This window comes from Arvicanthis niloticus, chromosome 15 (assembly GCF_011762505.2).
Source record: "Arvicanthis niloticus isolate mArvNil1 chromosome 15, mArvNil1.pat.X, whole genome shotgun sequence".
In the NCBI taxonomy this organism is placed as follows: domain Eukaryota; kingdom Metazoa; phylum Chordata; class Mammalia; order Rodentia; family Muridae; genus Arvicanthis; species Arvicanthis niloticus.
The window spans coordinates 39,403,163-39,422,951 of record NC_047672.1 but is presented as its reverse complement, the minus strand read 5'-3'; the positions used below and the strand labels follow the sequence as shown (position 1 = coordinate 39,422,951).

Sequence of the window (19,789 nt, the reverse complement as noted above, 5' to 3'; positions counted from 1 at the left end):
CATTGTGTATATGAGTGAGGACAGAGCCAAAAGAGCTAGATGCTCAAGGTGGTGGTGTGGACAAGCACTGTTGGAAGACCCAAAATAGAATGCACCCAAAATTGTATAGGGAATTTTCTAATCTGCATGCAAGTTCATGAGCAAGAATATACATAACACAAATCAATATAAGACTAATCTGCATATAATTATAAATGTGTGTATGCATAGTATATTCTCAAAACATTTTCCATTTTTTGAGTTCACTGTCTTAACAATGACTCTTTTTTGAGGCCGGGCCTCATGAAGACCACACTGACTTCAAACTCACTGTGCCACTTGGGATTACATTGGGCATCTGATCCTTTTGACTCTACCTATTATAGCAAGAATTACAAGTATACGCTGACAGACTGGTTTTATTTGGCTCTTGGGGTCAGATCTAGGACATCATATGTTCTAGGCCAGCAGTCTAGCAAGTGACCTGTATCCTCACCCCTAAATAATTACCTTTTAAATCTTGATCATGGCATCCTTTACGTTTGCATCATTACTCCTTTCACAAGTAACTGACAGGAGAAATTTCAAGCTGCCTATGTGAAGATAACGTCTTATGTTTGCTTCTAAAAGTGACAACACTTTAAAACCTATAAACCATCTAGAATTGGTTAGTATTTGTAATCTATAGCACAGAGTTAAAGATGATGGTGTAGCACAGTGACATAGTGCATGCTTGCATGCTTAAAATACTATGTTCAGCCTCTAGCACCCAATGAATAAATGGATGATGAATGAATAAATGATGAATGAATGATAAATGAATGAATGAATGATGAATGAATGAATACTTGAAATTCACTTGTTTTCTCAAGGATCATTAATACAGTTCTGCTTATTGAAAAGTCTATTAACTCTACACTCCCTATTACTATTTCAGCTATAAATCAAGTAATCATATATTTATAGACCTTTATTCTCCTTTATTCTTTTTCTGTATCTGCTAAATATGGTAGTCTCATGGTCTTCTCAACCATATATGGTCAGCAAGACTTCTCATCTGACAATGACATTCCTCTAGCTTTTTATTACCCAATAATATTTGATTTATAGACTCTGTATTTTGTTTAAACTTTACAATCAGCATTCCAGTTCAGATAAACAGCATAGAGAGTAGTTAGTCCTGGCACTGGTTTACATAGTGATTTTCAAGACAGTCAGAGCTACATGCTAAGACCCTGTGTTAAACAAATAAATAGACATATTCAACAACAAAAACAGACACTCACAGGGCACACACACAAGCACAGACATACAGATGCGTGCGCGCGCGCACACACACACACACACACACACACACACACACACACTGAGATTTTTGACTAAGAGTTTATTGAACTTGTAAGTCAATTTAGGAAAATCAGACCATATCACACTATTGAATTTTTAAACCCAAGCCATGATCCTTTCTATGTTTTTTAAAGATTTTTTCATTCTCTCTAGACTATATTACAATATAGATTTTATTTGTATTTCATACTTGTTGCTATTTTAAAACATGTTGATTTTGCTATTGATAGCTTCTGGGAAAGGGAATCTTCATTGGAGTGACCTTGAGTATATCAACCACATCCCAGGGCAGAACCCACACTCAGGAGTAGTTGGACAATACAAAATAGCCTCCAGTTTTGTTTCATTTGTTTGTTTGTTGTTTTGTTGTTGGTAGTTTGGTTTGTGTTGGGATTTTTGCTTGTCTGTTTTTTAAGAGAGAGAAAGGTCATGAAGTTGAGTGTGGAGATAGGGAAGAAGGATATGGGAGGAGTTGGAATAAGGGAAGGAAAGAATATGATCAAAATATATTATATGAAGAAATTTTAAAGAAAAAGAATAGAGGAAAAAATCATGTTGCAGAAAAACTATTTTTGTTTAAAGCTGGTGTAGAAAAACAATTGTTATTTTCCTCGTACTCTTATTGTGCACAGTGACTTTGATTAATTCATCCATTAAATTGAATAGTCTTTTAAAAATGTTTCCCAATATACATGTTTAATTCAATTTTATTTTGAAACATGTAAGTGGGTAAATGGCAAAAGTAATACTAAACTTAAATGAAAAAAAAAGACACTTCAAGCACATTAAATTGGTTCTACATTGTCTATGAAGATAATAAATGTTCTTTATCCGCAGATAAGCTTACTTAATTTCCTTGCCTTAAAAATTCTTATCAGTGTAATTTTGTTTGTGCCCTGAGTTCTTCATCTTTTTTATTCTTTAAAGCATTTCTTCAAAGACAAGTGTTTATTCAGAATACAACACGTGCTTCTTTCTGTATAGTAATATTTTTGTTATTTATTCTTTTTCATATTTGAGATTGTCCTCTACTACAAGTGAATTTTCCTTAACCGTCATTAATAGTATTTTGTTGTGCTTCCCACATACCAAAGTGTTACAAGAATGGAAATGTTCTGATATATGAGAACAGTGCAACAAACAGCAGATGAGCATCCGTTGGTATTGATTTTGAAATTGCAAAGAATCCGGAATCCAAGGAATGCTGGCTTAAACACACTTTGGCTTTCTTTTTTTCCATTTTCCCCAACAATAATCACTTAATTACTTTTCCAAGAGTCCTCTCAGTCTCTTGCTTCCTTTCAAAATATTTTTCAGAGTGACTACATAGTTCCTTTTGCAATTGCTGTGGGAGTGGTAGCCATTTTGAATACTGTTTATTTAGAAAGTCCACTTTTAAAAATAGTTTTTAATTGAAGTAGAATTACATTATTTTTCCTTCTCCTTTAGCTCCTCCAGGCCATCCCATGTCCCACTTCACTCTCAAGTTGATAGCCTCTTTTTCTTTAATTATTACTGTCACCAACATTTACATATATGCATATGTGTGTGCATGTATGTATGTGTATGCCAAAACTGTATAGAAATACAACCTGATGAGTGTGCTTTTGTAGTTTGTGTGTATATGGCTTTCAGAGCTGACCACTCCTCATTGGACAACTAACGAGGGAGCTAAACCCTGTGTGAGGTTAATTTTCCCTTTCTCAGCACTCATATGCTGCCTGTGGTTCTTTGTCTAGGGATGAGACCCATGAGGTTTTCTTCCTTTCACGGTTAGCATGCTCATTGATATTGTCATCAATATAGTCTTATTCCTACAGCCATTTCTAGGAGAGATTGTTTCCCAACTAATGTTATGGTATTCTGGCTCTTAAAAATCTCTCTGCCTCTTTTTTTGTGATGTTTCCTTGAACCACAGATGTACGGCCATGTGCTGTTTGCAAACGGTGATAATAACAATTCCTATAAATCCCAAGAGCTTTTCTCCTCAACACTCCCCCATCCCATCTTAAAGAGCATCTCCTTATGTAACCCACGTAGGCCTCCAACTCACGATCGTCGTCCTCAGCCCCGCAGGTGCTGCATTGATGTCACGGGCCCGCTCACTCAGCACACGTTTGTTTCCTTTCTTTCATGTTTAATATCCGACAAAAGTGATGATGTGAGACACCCTTGTCTCTTTCTTGTTTTCTAGGGGAAGCTTTCAGTAAGTTACCCTTAAACCAATGCTCACTCTTGCTTTCAAAAATATACTTTAATAGTATAGGCCTTTGTTTTTGCATTCTGTGAACTAGAATGAATTTTTTTCAAAAGATATAGCTGTTATCTATTGAGGTAATCATATTTTTTTATCTTTTTATATAAAATGGTCTTTTTTTCAGCATCATGTTGCAAGACAAGACATCTAACAACCTATAAAGATATATTTAAGCAATTAGTATGCTCTCTCTATATATTTACATATATACATATATCTTATGTATATTGATGTATATATGTTATACACACATATATGTATAAAAGTCTTAAACTTCAATTCTAACTAAATCTATAAGTAAGAATGTGTCCTTGTGTTATAGCAGATTTAATAACTAAGTTCCAGTATTGGGATCCCAGCTGAGTTGTGTATCATTACTTCATAGGAAAGCAGGCTGCCTTAGATCCATTCATCTTGCAGAACCTCCTGCCAAACTCCACTGACAAGTATTACATTTACAACGGCTCATTGACATCCCCTCCCTGCACAGACACCGTCGAATGGATTGTTTTTAAGGATACAGTTAGCATCTCTGAAAGCCAGGTAATCTCAGAGGTTCACATAATAGAGTAATTCGAAGCTATTGTAAAAACATTATTTTGTAGCTCTGCTGCTGTGTATCATTTTGGAGCATTTACTGAAGCTTTTGAAGCAGGCATGTTAAATGATTTGGTCTTCTTTCCAGCTGGCTGTATTTTGTGAAGTTCTCACAATGCAACAGTCAGGGTATGTCATGTTGATGGATTACCTACAGAACAATTTCCGAGAACAACAGTACAAGTTTTCCAGGCAGGTGTTTTCCTCATACACTGGAAAGGAAGAGATCCACGAAGCAGGTATGTATTGAAATATCTTTTTATTTCTCTGTGTTCCTCACAGACTCGGCAGAGATGGTTATTTTGGTGTGGTGGAAAATACACAAGACTTACACAGCTTTTGAAAGGTTTAAATTAACTTTTCTAGCTTTGGGCAAGCAATTTAGCTGCCCTGAATTGTGGCTCCCACATCTACAAATGAGAATGTGAAAACCTCATTCTTCCTCTAGGAATTTTGTACAGGTGAGGAAAAAAAATAAGACCTGGCAAATGGAAGCAAGTTTTCCAAATCCCAGGACAGTGGGGAGCATAGAAAACTAGGCAATCCAAATCCACTTCAAAACATATGCTGGACTAAACGCTACAGGAGGAAAAGGAGTAAGAAGCTGAGATGTTCAGACATTGGGGTGGCACATCTGGTAGGGATGATCATGGGTTTGAGCCAAAGATGGAAACACGAACTGAACCTCAACATAAGATTATGCTACACACACCTGTTCCAAGCCAGGTTCTAAGTTCCAAGAAAAAAAAATTAAGCACCCACTATACTGAATTACTGTTAATAAACAAAAATGTCTTTGCTCTTCTTCTTTGGAGGAAAATAAGTTTGTCTTTGTCATAATCAACCAACAGGAAAAAATGGTGTTTGGGTTTCTTGCATATGCTCTGTGCTTTTTCTGACTGACACAGGAGTCAGAAGCCCTTATAAAGCCAGATGACACAACCAGAGGTATCTCTAACTTCTAACTTTCTGTTTATATAAGACTGTAGTAATCCATGAAGGAACAGTTGAAGTTGCCTTTATTGTGGGGTATTAAGATTTCCCAAACCAGATTTTCTTCTTTAATTTCTGCCCTGCACTTAAATTTTGTCATGAATGATATTAATTTAATAATCAACTTCTTTTTAAAATTAATCTTTAATATTCATTTTCTTATTGTTTTAATATAATATTTAGAATTGTTTGCTATCCAACAAAAAGCACAACAAACAACATTGTCAAATAACTATATCTAGTGTGACATAAGCATTCAAAATAAAATTTGATTCCTGGTAAAAGTGATTTCTATAGCCATAACAAATATTTTAATAGTCTTTATAGTGAATAATAGGTAATTGCTTAGAAACATGAAAATGAACCTAAACCGCCTCCCTTTCTAAAATACAGTAGACAAAACAACAAATTAAAAAATATGATTTCTTTACCATTGTACTTTAAATCACATTTTATCAAAACTCTGGATGGAACTTCAGTTTTTTAAGAATAAGATCATAGTCTGTCACTTAACGTAAGGTCTTTCATGCTCACTGATACTAATACTAACCCTTCTTTGGCAAGGTTTTCTCTTTTCCACTAAACTTTTTGAGGTCTTCTGAAGCACAAAAATCCATTCTCACAGGTCACAGTGAAGATGTTTTCTTTATGCCTCATGCTACTCCCTGCCGTCTTCCCGTCTTTGCCCACTCCCCTTTCTTTGAAAGTCAGGCAAGACATCCCTTGACTTGGAGACCATCTCTTATTCCCACTATGTCTGAATTTGTCCTGGGCTAGTCTAAGGTGGCATCATGATCAGGAAGTTCAAGGTAAATAACGCTCATCTGGACTCTGTTCAAAACGCCCAAGTATATGTTTCCCACTAACTACCAGACTATAGTAATTGCCTATGTGCCTGGCTCTTCTATTGCCCTCTAAGCCTACGATGCAATATTTTATCACTTTACATGCATTTCGGAGCTAAACCAAATCACTGAATATTCACTGCATGTCTGAAGGAGTCAACTTCCATATACTAAAAGCATGATGACACTTGATAAGTTCAGTGTGTAATCCACATGTAGCTCTGAATTGCCATAGGGCAATAGAGTTTGCATGATTAAGTTAAAGGCCTAACCAAGGACATTCCTGCTTCAAGCAGGAATCTGACATTAGACTAGAACAAAGAAGTAATTTCAAGTAGGAATCTAAATCGTAGGCTACAACAAAGAAGTAATCTCAGGCTGGAATCTAAATATTAGGATAGAACAAAGAAGTAATTTCAGACAGAAATCTAAATTTTAGGCTAGAACAAGGAAGTAGGCTTCAGACATGAAAATGATCCTGGGCTAAGGCAGGGAAGTAGGCTCAGATACTTTGGTCATCCTGATAAGCCCTTAGAAACAGCGATCACGGGTGTGTTCATATAACTGGGTTTAATGCCTTGCTTTTTCTTTGACTATTTGTGTTTATTGTATTGCTAGACCCTCAACCTAGAGCTGATCTTAATACATGCCTGTAATCAAAGTGGTATAAAAGCATAAAGGAAGAGGGGGTATCGGATAGGGGGTTCTAGGAAGGGGAAATGGAGCAAGGGGATGACATCTGTATTATAAATAAATAAAATATCCAACTAAAAAAAGTTAAAGGCTCAACTTAGTAGTATTCACAATAAGCAATAGTAGCTACCAACTATTGCTTAACACTCCCTTACCTTGGACCAAAGTGTATTTGTATGTAAGTGTATTATACTTAAGTCTCACATCACCCAGTTCATGATGCTAGCCAACATTTTCATGGTTTACAGACTGGGAAGCTGACGCTAAATGAATCGTCTCACTTTATACAAATAGAAAGGTGTGATATCAGTGTTTGACCTCAGGTGTCTCTGACTTTAAAGCCTGCCATAGCTCTTTTCACTTTGCCTAATACTTGGAAAGGAATATAATTTTGTAATAAAAATCAATGACCTTAAAAAACAAGGTCAGACGGAGACATTGTAGCCTCCGTGTTCCTCGGTATTGTGAGTTACAATAAGTTGGTGAAGAGGTTACTGCGGAAGGCAGGCAGGTCTCACAGAGAACATACGGGCATCACTCTTAACTCCTGTCAGCTGCTCATGGGTGCTGTCGTACTATCCCACAGCTCTGTGGCAGCATTGTTGTGGCTGTCAGATTCATATATGGCTATATATGAATCATATATTTGTCATTTTCTTTGAACATAATTAAAACAGCAGAACTAACTAGGAAAGGGTGCTATTGGAAATATATCTATTCATTTAAATTGGAGGGGTCTTCTGTTTCCTGTCTTACTCAACATGCCTTTTCTCCATCCTTGCAAATAGAGCTCTCTGCTGAACCATCCTGGTCCATCCTGGTACCAGCAATCAGGCTCTTCCTCATTGCCTCACTTCAGAGCTTATGCACCTGCCTCACTTTCTTGGTAGATTTTCACCCTTCACAGTTCACAGTTCACTGTGGAATAAAGGACAGTCATTGTCCTGTAGGGGCAGACTTCTCTCTTGATAAGTGAGTAATAAAAGAGAGAATTGAAGAATAGGTTGAGGTTCACTTGTTCCTTAGCCTTTGGGGCTACAAAGAACATGTGTTATTGGCAATGGGCACAACAGGATTGAGAAGCTTTAGATTTCCAGATGAGGCAATGCCAAGATCTTCTTTATTTAATATTCTTTGAAAAAAATTTAATTGTTCAAAGTCATCAAAAAAGTGCATAGCATACATTCCAGATTTACGACAAAAGACAGTTTCAAAAAAATTCATTTTAAAAACAGTATCTGTGTCATAATAAAATTAAGAAGTCATTTTTTTTGGTGACTGAGAAAAAGATGCAGTGAATCTATTCACTCCCCTCACTTGAACTCTGTCACTGTTAAGTTACAACAATTATTATATTTGACAATAGTGTATATTTAGCATATAACAATAATTATATAGTAATCATACAGATTCTCATTGTATAATGTTTTCATTTGCTGAACTTATAAAAAATTGAGCTACATGCTCTATATGATTGAGAACGGGGACTTGGGAATATTTAGAATTATTTATGAGCTGGGATAGTTCTTTTTCTATCACAGTGGTTTGCATTTCAGTACGCATTTATATTATTGCATTTGCTGAGCATATCCCTATGATAGTTCTCTTTTTGAAGCTGAATTTGACAAGAACTGAGGATTGAATCCAGGTTTTGATTTTTACCAAATTTAATCTGAAAATAAGGCATGCAGGTGCCATTGTTAAAGTAGAAAATCTGAGTAAACCCACAGAAGACACTAAAAAATTCTTTTTAATGTTATCATTAAACTGACCACTGAAAACTCAATGTGCTTTTAGACTCTCACTCCAATTAAAAACATATTGTATCTCACAATGGTAAGTATATAAATAGTGATATTAAATGAATCTTTAAGATAGCATTAAAACTGTCATATAGTATTCCCATGTTTTGTGAAAATGTATAAACTTTTTTCCTCAGTCTTGGACACTGAGGGTATACTTTTACTTTCAACCTTTATAAATATCTAACATTATCATTTTGGTTACAGCAGAAGTAAAAAATACGATAAAAATTGTCAGAACCTTTCTCTTAATAAATACATCTCAGAGCTGGGCGGTGGTGGCGCACTTGGGAGGCAGAAGCAGGCGGATTTCTGAGTTCGAGGCCAGCCTGGTCTACAGAGTGAGCTCCAGGACAGCCAGGACTACACAGAGAAACCCTGTCTCGAAAAAAACAAATAAATAAATACATCTCAGATCCCTGAATTTCCAGCATATGTACCAAATCATGGCACAAAGCATGTGACTCCCTATTTCCAAGTGCACTCTGAGGTGAAAGCCTAGACCATCTTCATTTTTATACATACAGCAGCAGCCTTTCAGAATTCATCTCATCAGAATGCCAATGTTCTGTTTTCTGCTTTGATGGTTTTTTGTTTCTTAGAAAGGCACTTGATCTGAGCATCATAAAGTGGACATGGTAGACTCTAAGAATCATAGAATTTAGTAGAACCATCTGATTGGGAAGGCTTTAGTAGAAGCTGGCTTCTGAATAATAAGTACTACAGACAACAATTTAAACACGAGTAGAGTAGGAGAAGCTCACATTTATTCCCAGCCTCGCAAGTGCCATATGCTTTCTTGCTCTTAGCACACTAGCAAGACTCTCCCATTGAAGAGCAGGGGCTCATTGAGGCATGCAGAAAACACAGTCTGAGCTTCAAAGACCAGAGAGCATTTACTTCCAAACTCAGCACCAGTACTTGATTATATATTAACTGTGAAGTTGTTGATGTCATAAACCACCATGTCTTCACCTCTAAAATGAGAAGAATTACATTTGGTCCCCTCAGAGGGCTGCTGTGAGACTCCAACTGAGCTAAAATTTGCAATGTATTACCACGCTTTAGATGAATGAGCTGCACACTCAGTGACTGATATCATTGTCATGTGTCACATGCACGAAGAAACAAGAGTGCTGTAAAATTTGCATGCTGAGCATTTGAGTTAATTTGATATAGAATTATGAAATGTACTCCAGCATTAGCTAGCACTGTAATAAATTTAATGTAAAACTTAAAAGGAGTAGAATATGGTGTGCTTCTCAAGACAGAGAGCATGTTGGGAGTATCTTTGTAGCATAATGTATCCGAACCATGTAGCATAGGGTACATGAACTACAAGATATTTTCTACCATTTCTTGGGAAATGTCATTATGAAATTATACATTAGCAAACCTACTTTCTGGGAAGTCAGTAGTTGTAAATAGTGTTTGTTAGTGTCACACCTAGCTAGCACTAGCTCTAATTATAGTCAGGAAAGATAAAAAGATCATTTACTACTTTGACAATCATGCATTTCAAATTAAAGTGCTGATCACGTTGTTCTCAATCCCTGGAGAAGAGCGTGAAGTATATGTACATGCACAGTCAGCAAATAATGGCATTTTTACACTCCTCTAGGCACACCTACCTGAACTTTCTTACCTTTCCACATTTTTAGCTATAGTTCATGCAAGTCAGAATATGCTCCCTCTGTCCCAGCAAACTTCATGTGTTTTAGGCCACACCCTAGAACAAAAAAGGCCAAAGAGAACTCAAACTAGCTGTGCCCTCTACATCAACTTGGTTAACAGAGAGATTTTTCATGACCAAGAAGTTCACTTGTCTTTCTCCTCCACATCTTTTCTGACATCTTTTCTCTCCCTGCCTTTTCCTTTTGTTGTCAAGATACTTAGAACTTTGCTTGGTAATTTTGTCTTTTTTTTCCCTTGATGTAGTACATGTTCTTCCACACAATATAATAACTAATTAACCACCAACCTTTATGAAAGCTAAACGTGACACTCTACAACCTTAAGTGGATACATGTGGCTTTTGATGAATCTCATGTGGTCCGAGTAATAGTTGTTTATTTGGTCCTGGTTTATTGTGCATTTCTCTGTGAATGAAGTTTAGAATTTCGAAACTAAAAACACATGAGGCTTTCTGAGTGTCAGTCTTAGAAATCTACGAAGCTTCCAATGGGTAGGAACAACAGCGACACCTACGTGCCAGTTAGTAACCAGAACCAACTTGGGTTCCGGGTTGGAACTGATTCCAGAACAGACATGGATCCATGATGAAGCTAATCTGGTAGGGAGTCCCTTTGGCTGTGAATGTCACTGAAGCACATTCTAGAACTCTATATGCTCTTCAAGTACCAGGTTCCCCGTTTCAGCCACTGTTGCTTAAAGAAGGAGTAGCTGTGATCCAGATTGAGTATAATTTGTGGAAAATAAAATGAGAGGCAACATTTGCTTCCCGTAAAGTTGATGAGACCAATACAAGTAAATTATAATTCTGTTACTTTTTAAATTTGTGTGAGCATGTATTTAATATCTAAATATATACTGATCTAAAAAAATTTTAGATTTTTAATCCAGATTATTGGCTGATTAGATTTTACATATATAATAAAATAATTACCCAAATTTCTAGAGAAATTATTCAGGGATTACAAGAACCCACTTCTAAAAGTGCCTAATAGGCTTGCAGAAGCCCTGGGGTCAGTTTCCATCACCAATGCAGATCTGCTCATAGCTACCCATAATTCCAGCTAGAGTGAGTCCACACTCTTTTCTAGACTGCACCATTGTCTTCATGCAGTGTGTACAACTCCACACAGAGACACATACACTACATATTCATGTAATCTAAAAATAAAATAACAGGTTAGCTGAAGGTTCATATTACTAAGTTATTGCTTATCAATTAATAAAAGCAATACTTTTAAAATAATGTTATTATAATAAAGCTCAAAATATATGTTTCACAGCACATAGAGGTGAGCTAGTAAGTCAAGGGGAAATTTGCCATGGAAGGTAAAATTTTTTATTTTTAGAAAGTCTTATGGAAGCCTACTACTACAGAAGCCTCCTAAGACATATACATATTTTAAAGGCGTATAAATTGAGTAACCCCTCATAATAATGAGGGGTGGTAATACTCCAACTAGACACTGCATGCTACCAATTAAAAGACCCGAGAATTAAGAATAAATTCCATCATTTTGAGTCATTCATTAGCAGGACCTGATAGTATTTCTAAACATTATGGGCAATTGCTGTTGCTATTGATTATACTCCAGACTTTAACAGTAATCCCGTTGCTGAAGACACCGTGTGCTTATGTCACAGAATATGGAGAAATCTACCTGGCACTCAACTGGAAGCTTCAGCCTTCTGGCTCTCATTCATACCGCTTGAAGGTGCCAAAGGAGAAAAAGTAATCATCATTCTCACATACCTCTGAATCCTGAGACCTACAATAAAGACATACCTGCAAGATATGCCTGCTGGTATAATAGTGGCACAGACGAAACGGGTGTAATCAACCACTTTTTAAAAACTAGATTTAAGGCCCACTCCACAATATGGAATTCATCCATACCCTACACTGTCAACAAGACCAAGAACCTCTGGCTAAATAGGCCAGGGGCCCTGGGGAAACGTCTACTTAAATTATTCTGCTAAATAAATATAGCAATAACACAACTCCTAATGACACATCTTCATATGCATAGACAAGTGAATGACTCAACCTGCATTGGAGATTTTTCTTTGCTGCCTATGGAAATTGACACAGAAACCTATAAGTGGCCAACATGTGGAGCACAAGAGACTTTGGAATGCCTAGCCTTTAATTGGATGTCTCTGCCACACTGTCCTCTTGATGCTCAATGATCTATGCAGAAGAGGAAGAGGAAAGATTCCGAGAGTCACAGATGTAGGAAACAGTGTCTTCCAGCCACAGCAGAGCAGGTGCTCTTAAGAACTCATAGAGACTGCATCAGTGCACACAAGAACTGCACAAGCTCGAACCAGACAAAATCCCAGTACAAAGGAGTGGAAAAAGGCATGAATCCCACTTCTAGCTGAGTACCACTTGCCAGAAAATTGCTAGGAGAAATAATGTCACTTTTCTTTAATTGAGTGACACTGTGCATTTTAACTACTCCCAAGGAAGGTCCCATGCTCAGGAGTAATCAGTCAACGCAAACAGAACTTCATAGTTTTGAGAAAAAGAAAACTTGACACTGAGTGGTTAGGAAAGTGGAGACAATATGCAAGTAGTTGAGAAAGAAGAATGAAGAAATATAAGAGAAATGCATAAGTCCAAACTATTGAAATAACTAATATGGTCATATTAGTCATAATTAAGATAGCTAGGAAATGAAAACCTGATATCAAAGAAATAAAACTTCCTTTGAAGAGTCTCACTTCATATTGACCCAGATGCTTAACACCTGAAGCATGTCCTATTTGTCACTATTAAGATCAGACAGAAACAGACAAGCCAGAGAAGCTAGATAGAATGCCGTGGATGTATCTCAACTAACACTTTTCTACTTTTCTCAAGACCTTTGTGTTTTATGTGGTACATTAAATTAACTGAATTTTAAGGAGTACATCCTAAAAGCGTGTAAGTCACTTTAAAGTATCCCTTTTCTCCAGAAAGAGGGATTTATTTTAGGAGGAGAAGATCTACAAATTATAATTTGCCAGGAATCCTCTTTTACTTTCTACAGGTACGCTCCTCTGCCAAGAGGAAGGAGATGATCTGTTTTCCAACGATAGCTTATGTGCTGCCCTTATTTTGAGATTGGTTGAGGGTTTTCTGCCATCTGGTGGAAAATCACAGAATAGTCACAGATAGCATTAAATGATACAGTCTAAACATAGCTTAGAAAATATATTTTTGGTCTGAATTCACATTTTCTCACAATAAAAGATTTCTCACAATAATTTTCTCTTATTCTTTTTCTAAACATTCTTCATTATATTATTTATTTACATTTCAAATGTTATTCCCCTTCTTGGTCCTGCTCCCATGAACCTCCCACCTTATCCCCCTCTCCACCTCGAAGAGGGTGCTCACCCCCCACCCATCCACTCCCACCTCCAAGGAACACGTCACTCTAACCCCCCAAAAAAACATTACTTGTTTGCAGAAAAATCTCTAGCTCATATAATTTTCCCCATATTCATTCAAAGCATATGCTTATATTTTGTGAATAATTAAGGTACTGCTGCAACCACAGAGTTGATCTGCTAGACTGCTGATGCTGTGTTTAAGTCTACTTATGCAGGGAATTGTTAGTCGTGGTTGCCCTCATGTGTTCATGAGACAAATTACAAACTAGAAGAGCCAAGAGAAAAAAACATCCATTAGGATCACATTCTGAAAAGGCTGCTGACTTATTTTCAGATGTCTTACCCATGGGGATTGGTTTATCTAAGACACCTACACACTTAGAGGAAACAGCTTTGTAGTTTCAGATATCTTTTGAAAACAGTGCCTGGCTATAAAGTTTCTTTCTTTCTTTCTTTCTTTCTTTCTTTCTTTCTTTCTTTCTTTCTTTCTTTCATCTTTTAATTAATTATTTTATGTATTTACATTCCAAATGTTGCTCCCCCTCCCAGAGTTCTTCACCCCATTCCCCTCCCCTTTGCCTTTGAGAGGGTTCTCTCCCCTTCCCCCACACCCCATCCTCCTTCCCTGGGGCATCAAGTCTCTACAGGACTTAGCACATCCTCAGCCCTCTGCTACATACATGCTAGGACCTCGGACCAGCTTGTGTATGCTCTTTGGTTGGAGGCTCCCAGGGCTCAAGTGGGTGACCTTAGCCAGTGAATTTTGTTAATTCACCCTTGTCCTGAGAGATTTTTCTCTCCCTCTGCTTTACAAAGGTCTGTGAGATCTAACCTTTTCTGTGTAAGTCACTTATATGTACATGCTGCAGAGCGTCAAGACTGTTTCAGACAGGACTAAAGTTTGGCTCAGTTCCCACCCAGGGTGATCTTAAAGTTACTTTAAGAAATTTTGAAATTTTATTCACAATATTATTTCCACATGAGACAAATATTCTAATTCCCTGTAGTTATTTATTTAATCTTTTAATGATGCCTGAGATAGATTTCATCACCAGTTCTCAAAAAGACCGAATCGATGGTTGTAGTTATCATATGGCTTTCTAGGGTTGGAAATTTTGAATTATTTCAAGCTTTCTCTTAGAGTAGAAATAGCCAAATGCAGACCATGTTTTATAGTTGATTTTTTTCTAAGTCCTGAGCTAAGTATGTTTGTCAAATCTCAAATAAGCTACATACAGACACACCATGAGCTTAACAACTCATTGTTCTAAAAATGAATGTCCCTGTCAAATACTCTCAAAACCATGTTCTCGGCAATAGCAAAAGAAAAGGGGGGAAGGAGCTATTGTTCTTATTATGTTTTAATGGTATTGAAAGGGCAGGAAATAATCAGAGTATGGTGTTTTCAGGTGGGAACTTTGGAAAGTGACTAGATTGGGTTTTACGTGGCACACCTGTGACTGAATCCTGTCGGTGTTCTAAGGACTAAGGAAAAACCCATACAGACAGTGAAGTCTACACACACTCCCATCAAGATGCATTATAGTCAAGGGGCCCTCAACCAGGACTTCTACCCTCCAGAACTCTGAGCCAGAGTAACCCTCATTTTTATGAACACAATCCAATTTTAGGTACAAAAAAATCATCACAAGTGAAAGTATCATGATAAAAAAAAGACATACTATCTTACTTCATATTGAACTAAAATAAAATAAAATAAATGTTCAGAGAGTACATTTTACTTAATACAAATCCTGGAAACCAACAATGACTAAGCCAATGATTTACTTTTTTTTTTTTTTTTTTTTTTTTTTTTTTTTGACCCTGAAGTGTGTAGTTCAGAACCAGAAAATGTGCAAGCTGACCCTGAGAATTACACCAGCCTTCTGGTCACGTGGGAAAGACCTCGGGTTGTTTATGACACGATGATTGAGAAGTTTGCAGTTCTGTACCAGCCACTGGAGGGAAATGACCAAACCAAGCATGAGTTTTTAACAGATGGCTATCAGGACTTGGTAACTATAAGATGAATTACTTTCTGTCTGATAACATTTCTAGTTTGACTTCCAAGGTAAGAACTTACAAATAATTATTTAGTTTTGCCTTTGGTCACTTTACATTTTGAGGAAAGGTGTTCCCAGGGAACATGGGCATACTAAATAATGTCGGTAGTTAGAATTAAATGAGATGATCATGACACTGTCAACAACATTGTGGAAGGTGGATACATATGGAAAACTTAGGCATTGTATATTATTAATGTGGCCCTCCTTTATAAATAAAGTAACATAAAGAATAATTAAGTGCTCTAATTAAAATCTCACATTTGGCCCAAGAATCTCACCTTATATATGTTGTGTACTATCACGTACTATCAAAAGGAAAAAAACTTAAAAAAAAAAAAACAACAAACAACAACAAAACAGGTAGTGGATTTTAAAAGTCCTTTTCATCAAATTTCTAGATGACATATGTAAAGTGATAACTGGGTCATGACTTGGAGGACAGAATAATATAGCCATTCAGTGAATTACAGAAAATATTGTTCAGAATCCCTTTGTGACCCAAACATTATGGTTTGGGTTACAGACTTTGATTTGGTAGGAAAGGGTTAGCAACCTCTCATCTACCTGCAAGAACTGGGCTCAACATTGAAGCAAGACTGGTCCTGGGAACCCACTTTAATAAGCCTGCCATTATTAGTATGTTGGATGATAGCATATGGACACAATAGGTAATCATTTAACTACTCTTATATTCATTAGTCTAAAATATAAACATAATAGTATAGGAGAATTGAATTTGTGAGCAAACATTTCCTCTCACAATTTATAAAGAAAATAACTTACTGCTTCGTGAGTACACATGTGCAATTACACATACGTGTGAACACACATATGCATTTGCATGCAGGCACAAATAGTCAAGGTTATTTTTTTATTGTTAATAATTTTCTGAGAATAATATTTCAGTATAATTTGTAATATCTTTCTTCTAGGGTGCCATTCTCAATAATTTACTACCTAACATGAGTTACGTTCTCCAAATAGTGGCCATATGCTCTAATGGCTTATATGGAAAGTACAGTGACCAACTGATAGTCGACATGCCTACTGAGGATGCGGGTGAGTGCTTCTTGAGGTGCCCTTCCACCTTCTGAGTAAATGGTGCTATTTTGGTTACTGAGCAGACATGCTTTCTTCTGACTTTGTTCTGTTTTAAGTGTTTTTATGAAGTTAAATTTTCATTAGCATCCTTTTTTAGCCCTTGCTTGTGTTGATCCTCAAAACGCCTCTCCTCTCCTTCCTTCCCTGGTTCCATTCCTGTCCCAGTAGCCACTTCTCTGCTTTCGTGTCATGTATATTATCTTACACACACACACACACACACACACACAGGACCTCTTCCCTCTCATGGAGTCCTTCTTTCTAGTTTTATGACCTGTACCCACCTATTCTTACACATACCTAAAAACTAAAATCTAAAATCCACATGTGAAAGGAAAAAAAAAAAACACCAGTGTTTGTCTTTTGGGGTCTGGGTTACTTAGCCTCACACACTACTTTCTAGCATCACCAATGTCCACACAAATGTCATGTTTTCGTTTTTTTTTTTGTTTTTTTTTTTTTTTTTTTAACAAATGACTTTAGTTCTACTGTGTGTACATACTTTGTTTTCATCATCCTTTCATCTGCTATGGACATCTAGGCTGGCCCCATTTGCTGCTATTGTGAATAGTATGCTTTGAATAGCAGCAGTAAATGTGTGTGTGTTGCGAAGTTCAGCAAACTAAAGAGATGGTTCTAAAAATAAAACACAGAAAGAGAGAGCGAGAAAGAGCGAGGGGGAGGGAGGGATGGAGGGAGAGAGGGAGGGAGAGAGAAAGGAAAGAAAGAAGGAAGATGGATGTCCAATAAATATTTTAATAAGTGTTCAACATTTTTAGCCGTCAGTGAAAGACAAATTTAAAAGCACTCTGGGATTCCATCTCACCCTAAGGAGAATGGCTATTCTCAAGGCGGGGGTGGGAGGAACAAGCAATGCTGAGGAGAAGTAGGGAAAGCCACAGAGAGGTCTCCTAAACCTAAACACAGAACTGACTTCACATGTTTTTGAACCAAGGGAAAACTACTTTTCTGTTATATCTGGTTTCCCATGAGGCTTGGAACTTAGCAAACCCAATATGAATCAATCTGTAAATTTATTATTAATTGCCACCATTTTGACACTTACAAGATAAGGAAAACAAGATCTATTTGTCTTTGCAAAAGTCATCAAATGGAAATGGAGGAGTGAATATTGAGATTATTTGAGACGTCAACTTAAGACTTGGTTTAATTTCATTTGTACTTATTTCCTTTCAGCCCCCAAAGCATGTAGTAAGTATACTCCATCCTAGGATCGTGGCAGGTATTTTCAAGTATCTATACAAAGCATCTCAAAGTTTACTTTAAATATTTTTCCACTTTTTATAATTTGATCCAGGGGATGCTTTTCTCTCTCTTAAGTTAATCCCAGTCTTATTTTCACAGAAATGAAAGTTGTTTCTAACTGTGTTTATCTGCATGCATCCTTTCCAAACATTAAGGGAAAATCTTTTGATCTCAAACATATGCAATAAACAAATCAAGATATAAGCATCATTTGACAATTTACAGATTTACATAGCCTTGATTCAATTATTGAAAGTTTTCAAGTGTTAGAATACAGATGTACATCACAATATACATAAACACATAAATGTATATATACACACATAGGTGTTCTTTGGTCATCCCTCTCATGGTTCAAGTCATTAAAATGTTTACAAGTTTTTATAACAATTAGTAGTTATAACACAACTACATTTTATGTGCATAGGGGAGAATGCCTTGCTTTCATTGTCTGAAGGCTTTAACAGAAGTTTAGTCCAATGTGAGCTCACATGGTGTACATGTTTCATCGCCCTGTGTGACTGACCGCTAAATATCACATTGCATTTCTTTCTCAACCAAACACTACAATGCCTGTCAAGCTGTTGCCCATTGGTGACTCGTTCCTGTGATAACATCACTGGTTTTTAATGTTATGTCTCATGGCTTCTATAAGATCATTTTCCCTACTGCCTTTATTTAGTTTTTTTTTTTTTTTTTTCCAAATTGGGTTGTTTTAAAATGGAAAGTAAATGCTAAATCTTATTCAAGAGTGAGACTCGCAGGAACTGACCACAGTTATATTCTGTGCCTTTGTGTTCCACGGAACAGCAGCTTTCCCCAAAATCCCCGACGTGTGTCTATCCAGAAAGCGATATCAGTAACAGGATAACATTGTCCAAGCTGGCAGGCATATATAAATAGACCAGCATGCATTATATGAAAATCCTCCTACTCTTACTGGTGCACTTTAGTATGAATTATATTGGGCATGTTCACATAACTATCTTCCTTAGTTAAATCACTCTCATCTCTGTACATAAAGCAGATCCTAAGGCACTAATAAAAAATGTATTTCTGCCTTTATCCTGTTCTACACTGGTCACTATGTCACAATGTTGAACTTTTAGAAAATTTTTGTTCATTTTGAGATGCTTATTGCATATGATGATGATCAGATAGATATCTTCTGTATAAACTTATCTCTGAGTGCTTTGTTCTTAGAATGAGCCTGTGTTGGCACATTGCTAATCTTTGTAGCATGTTCTCATCTGTACAGAAAATGAGTATTACAACTTAATCTCTATTTATTCAAAGGATCGGGACACTGTTGAACGTTCTATGATGGGACGCTAGGTTGGACCTACCATTTAATCTCCATGGATGTCTTAGCCCCCTAAAGTGCTTTGTACAGTGTTGGTGCTTTGGTATAGGGTGGTATTTGACCGGATAATGTAAGAACCCAAGCTAATGAACGTAGTAGGTAGACTATCCTCTAACTATACCCATCAAAAATCTCCCTTCATCAAGAACCAGTTTGTTTCAATCTTGGAATTTTCTTGCTAACTATGAAGAAAACCTTAGTTCTTTTAGACTTCTAAAAAAATTTAAAGGCTGCATTTTAGTTCACTTGCTTACAATTCACATTAGCTTAAATGTTGTTATTATCGTAAACATGTCTCGGTTTGAACCGTGATAGTACTTTCTAGTTGGGCAAAATAGATTACTTTCTAATTAGTAAATTTTATTATTTTTGTGGCTAATTTAAGAATGTGTTAGGTTAGCCATTTC

General features: G+C 36.6%; 1 protein-coding gene across 8 annotated transcripts in view; it reads left to right on the top strand.

The window, feature by feature from the left end:
* Positions 1–19,789, top strand: part of Ptprz1 (protein tyrosine phosphatase receptor type Z1) — a 176,233-nt gene that overhangs the window by 95,383 nt on the left and 61,061 nt on the right. For all 8 annotated transcript variants that reach the window (XM_034519180.2, XM_034519177.2, XM_076913656.1 and 5 more), the window contains exons 7-10: positions 3,969–4,126; positions 4,269–4,419; positions 15,417–15,601; positions 16,585–16,711. In XM_034519180.2, the coding sequence (XP_034375071.1) occupies positions 3,969–4,126; positions 4,269–4,419; positions 15,417–15,601; positions 16,585–16,711 (621 nt within the window). The remainder of the gene's footprint in view (positions 1–3,968; positions 4,127–4,268; positions 4,420–15,416; positions 15,602–16,584; positions 16,712–19,789) is intronic.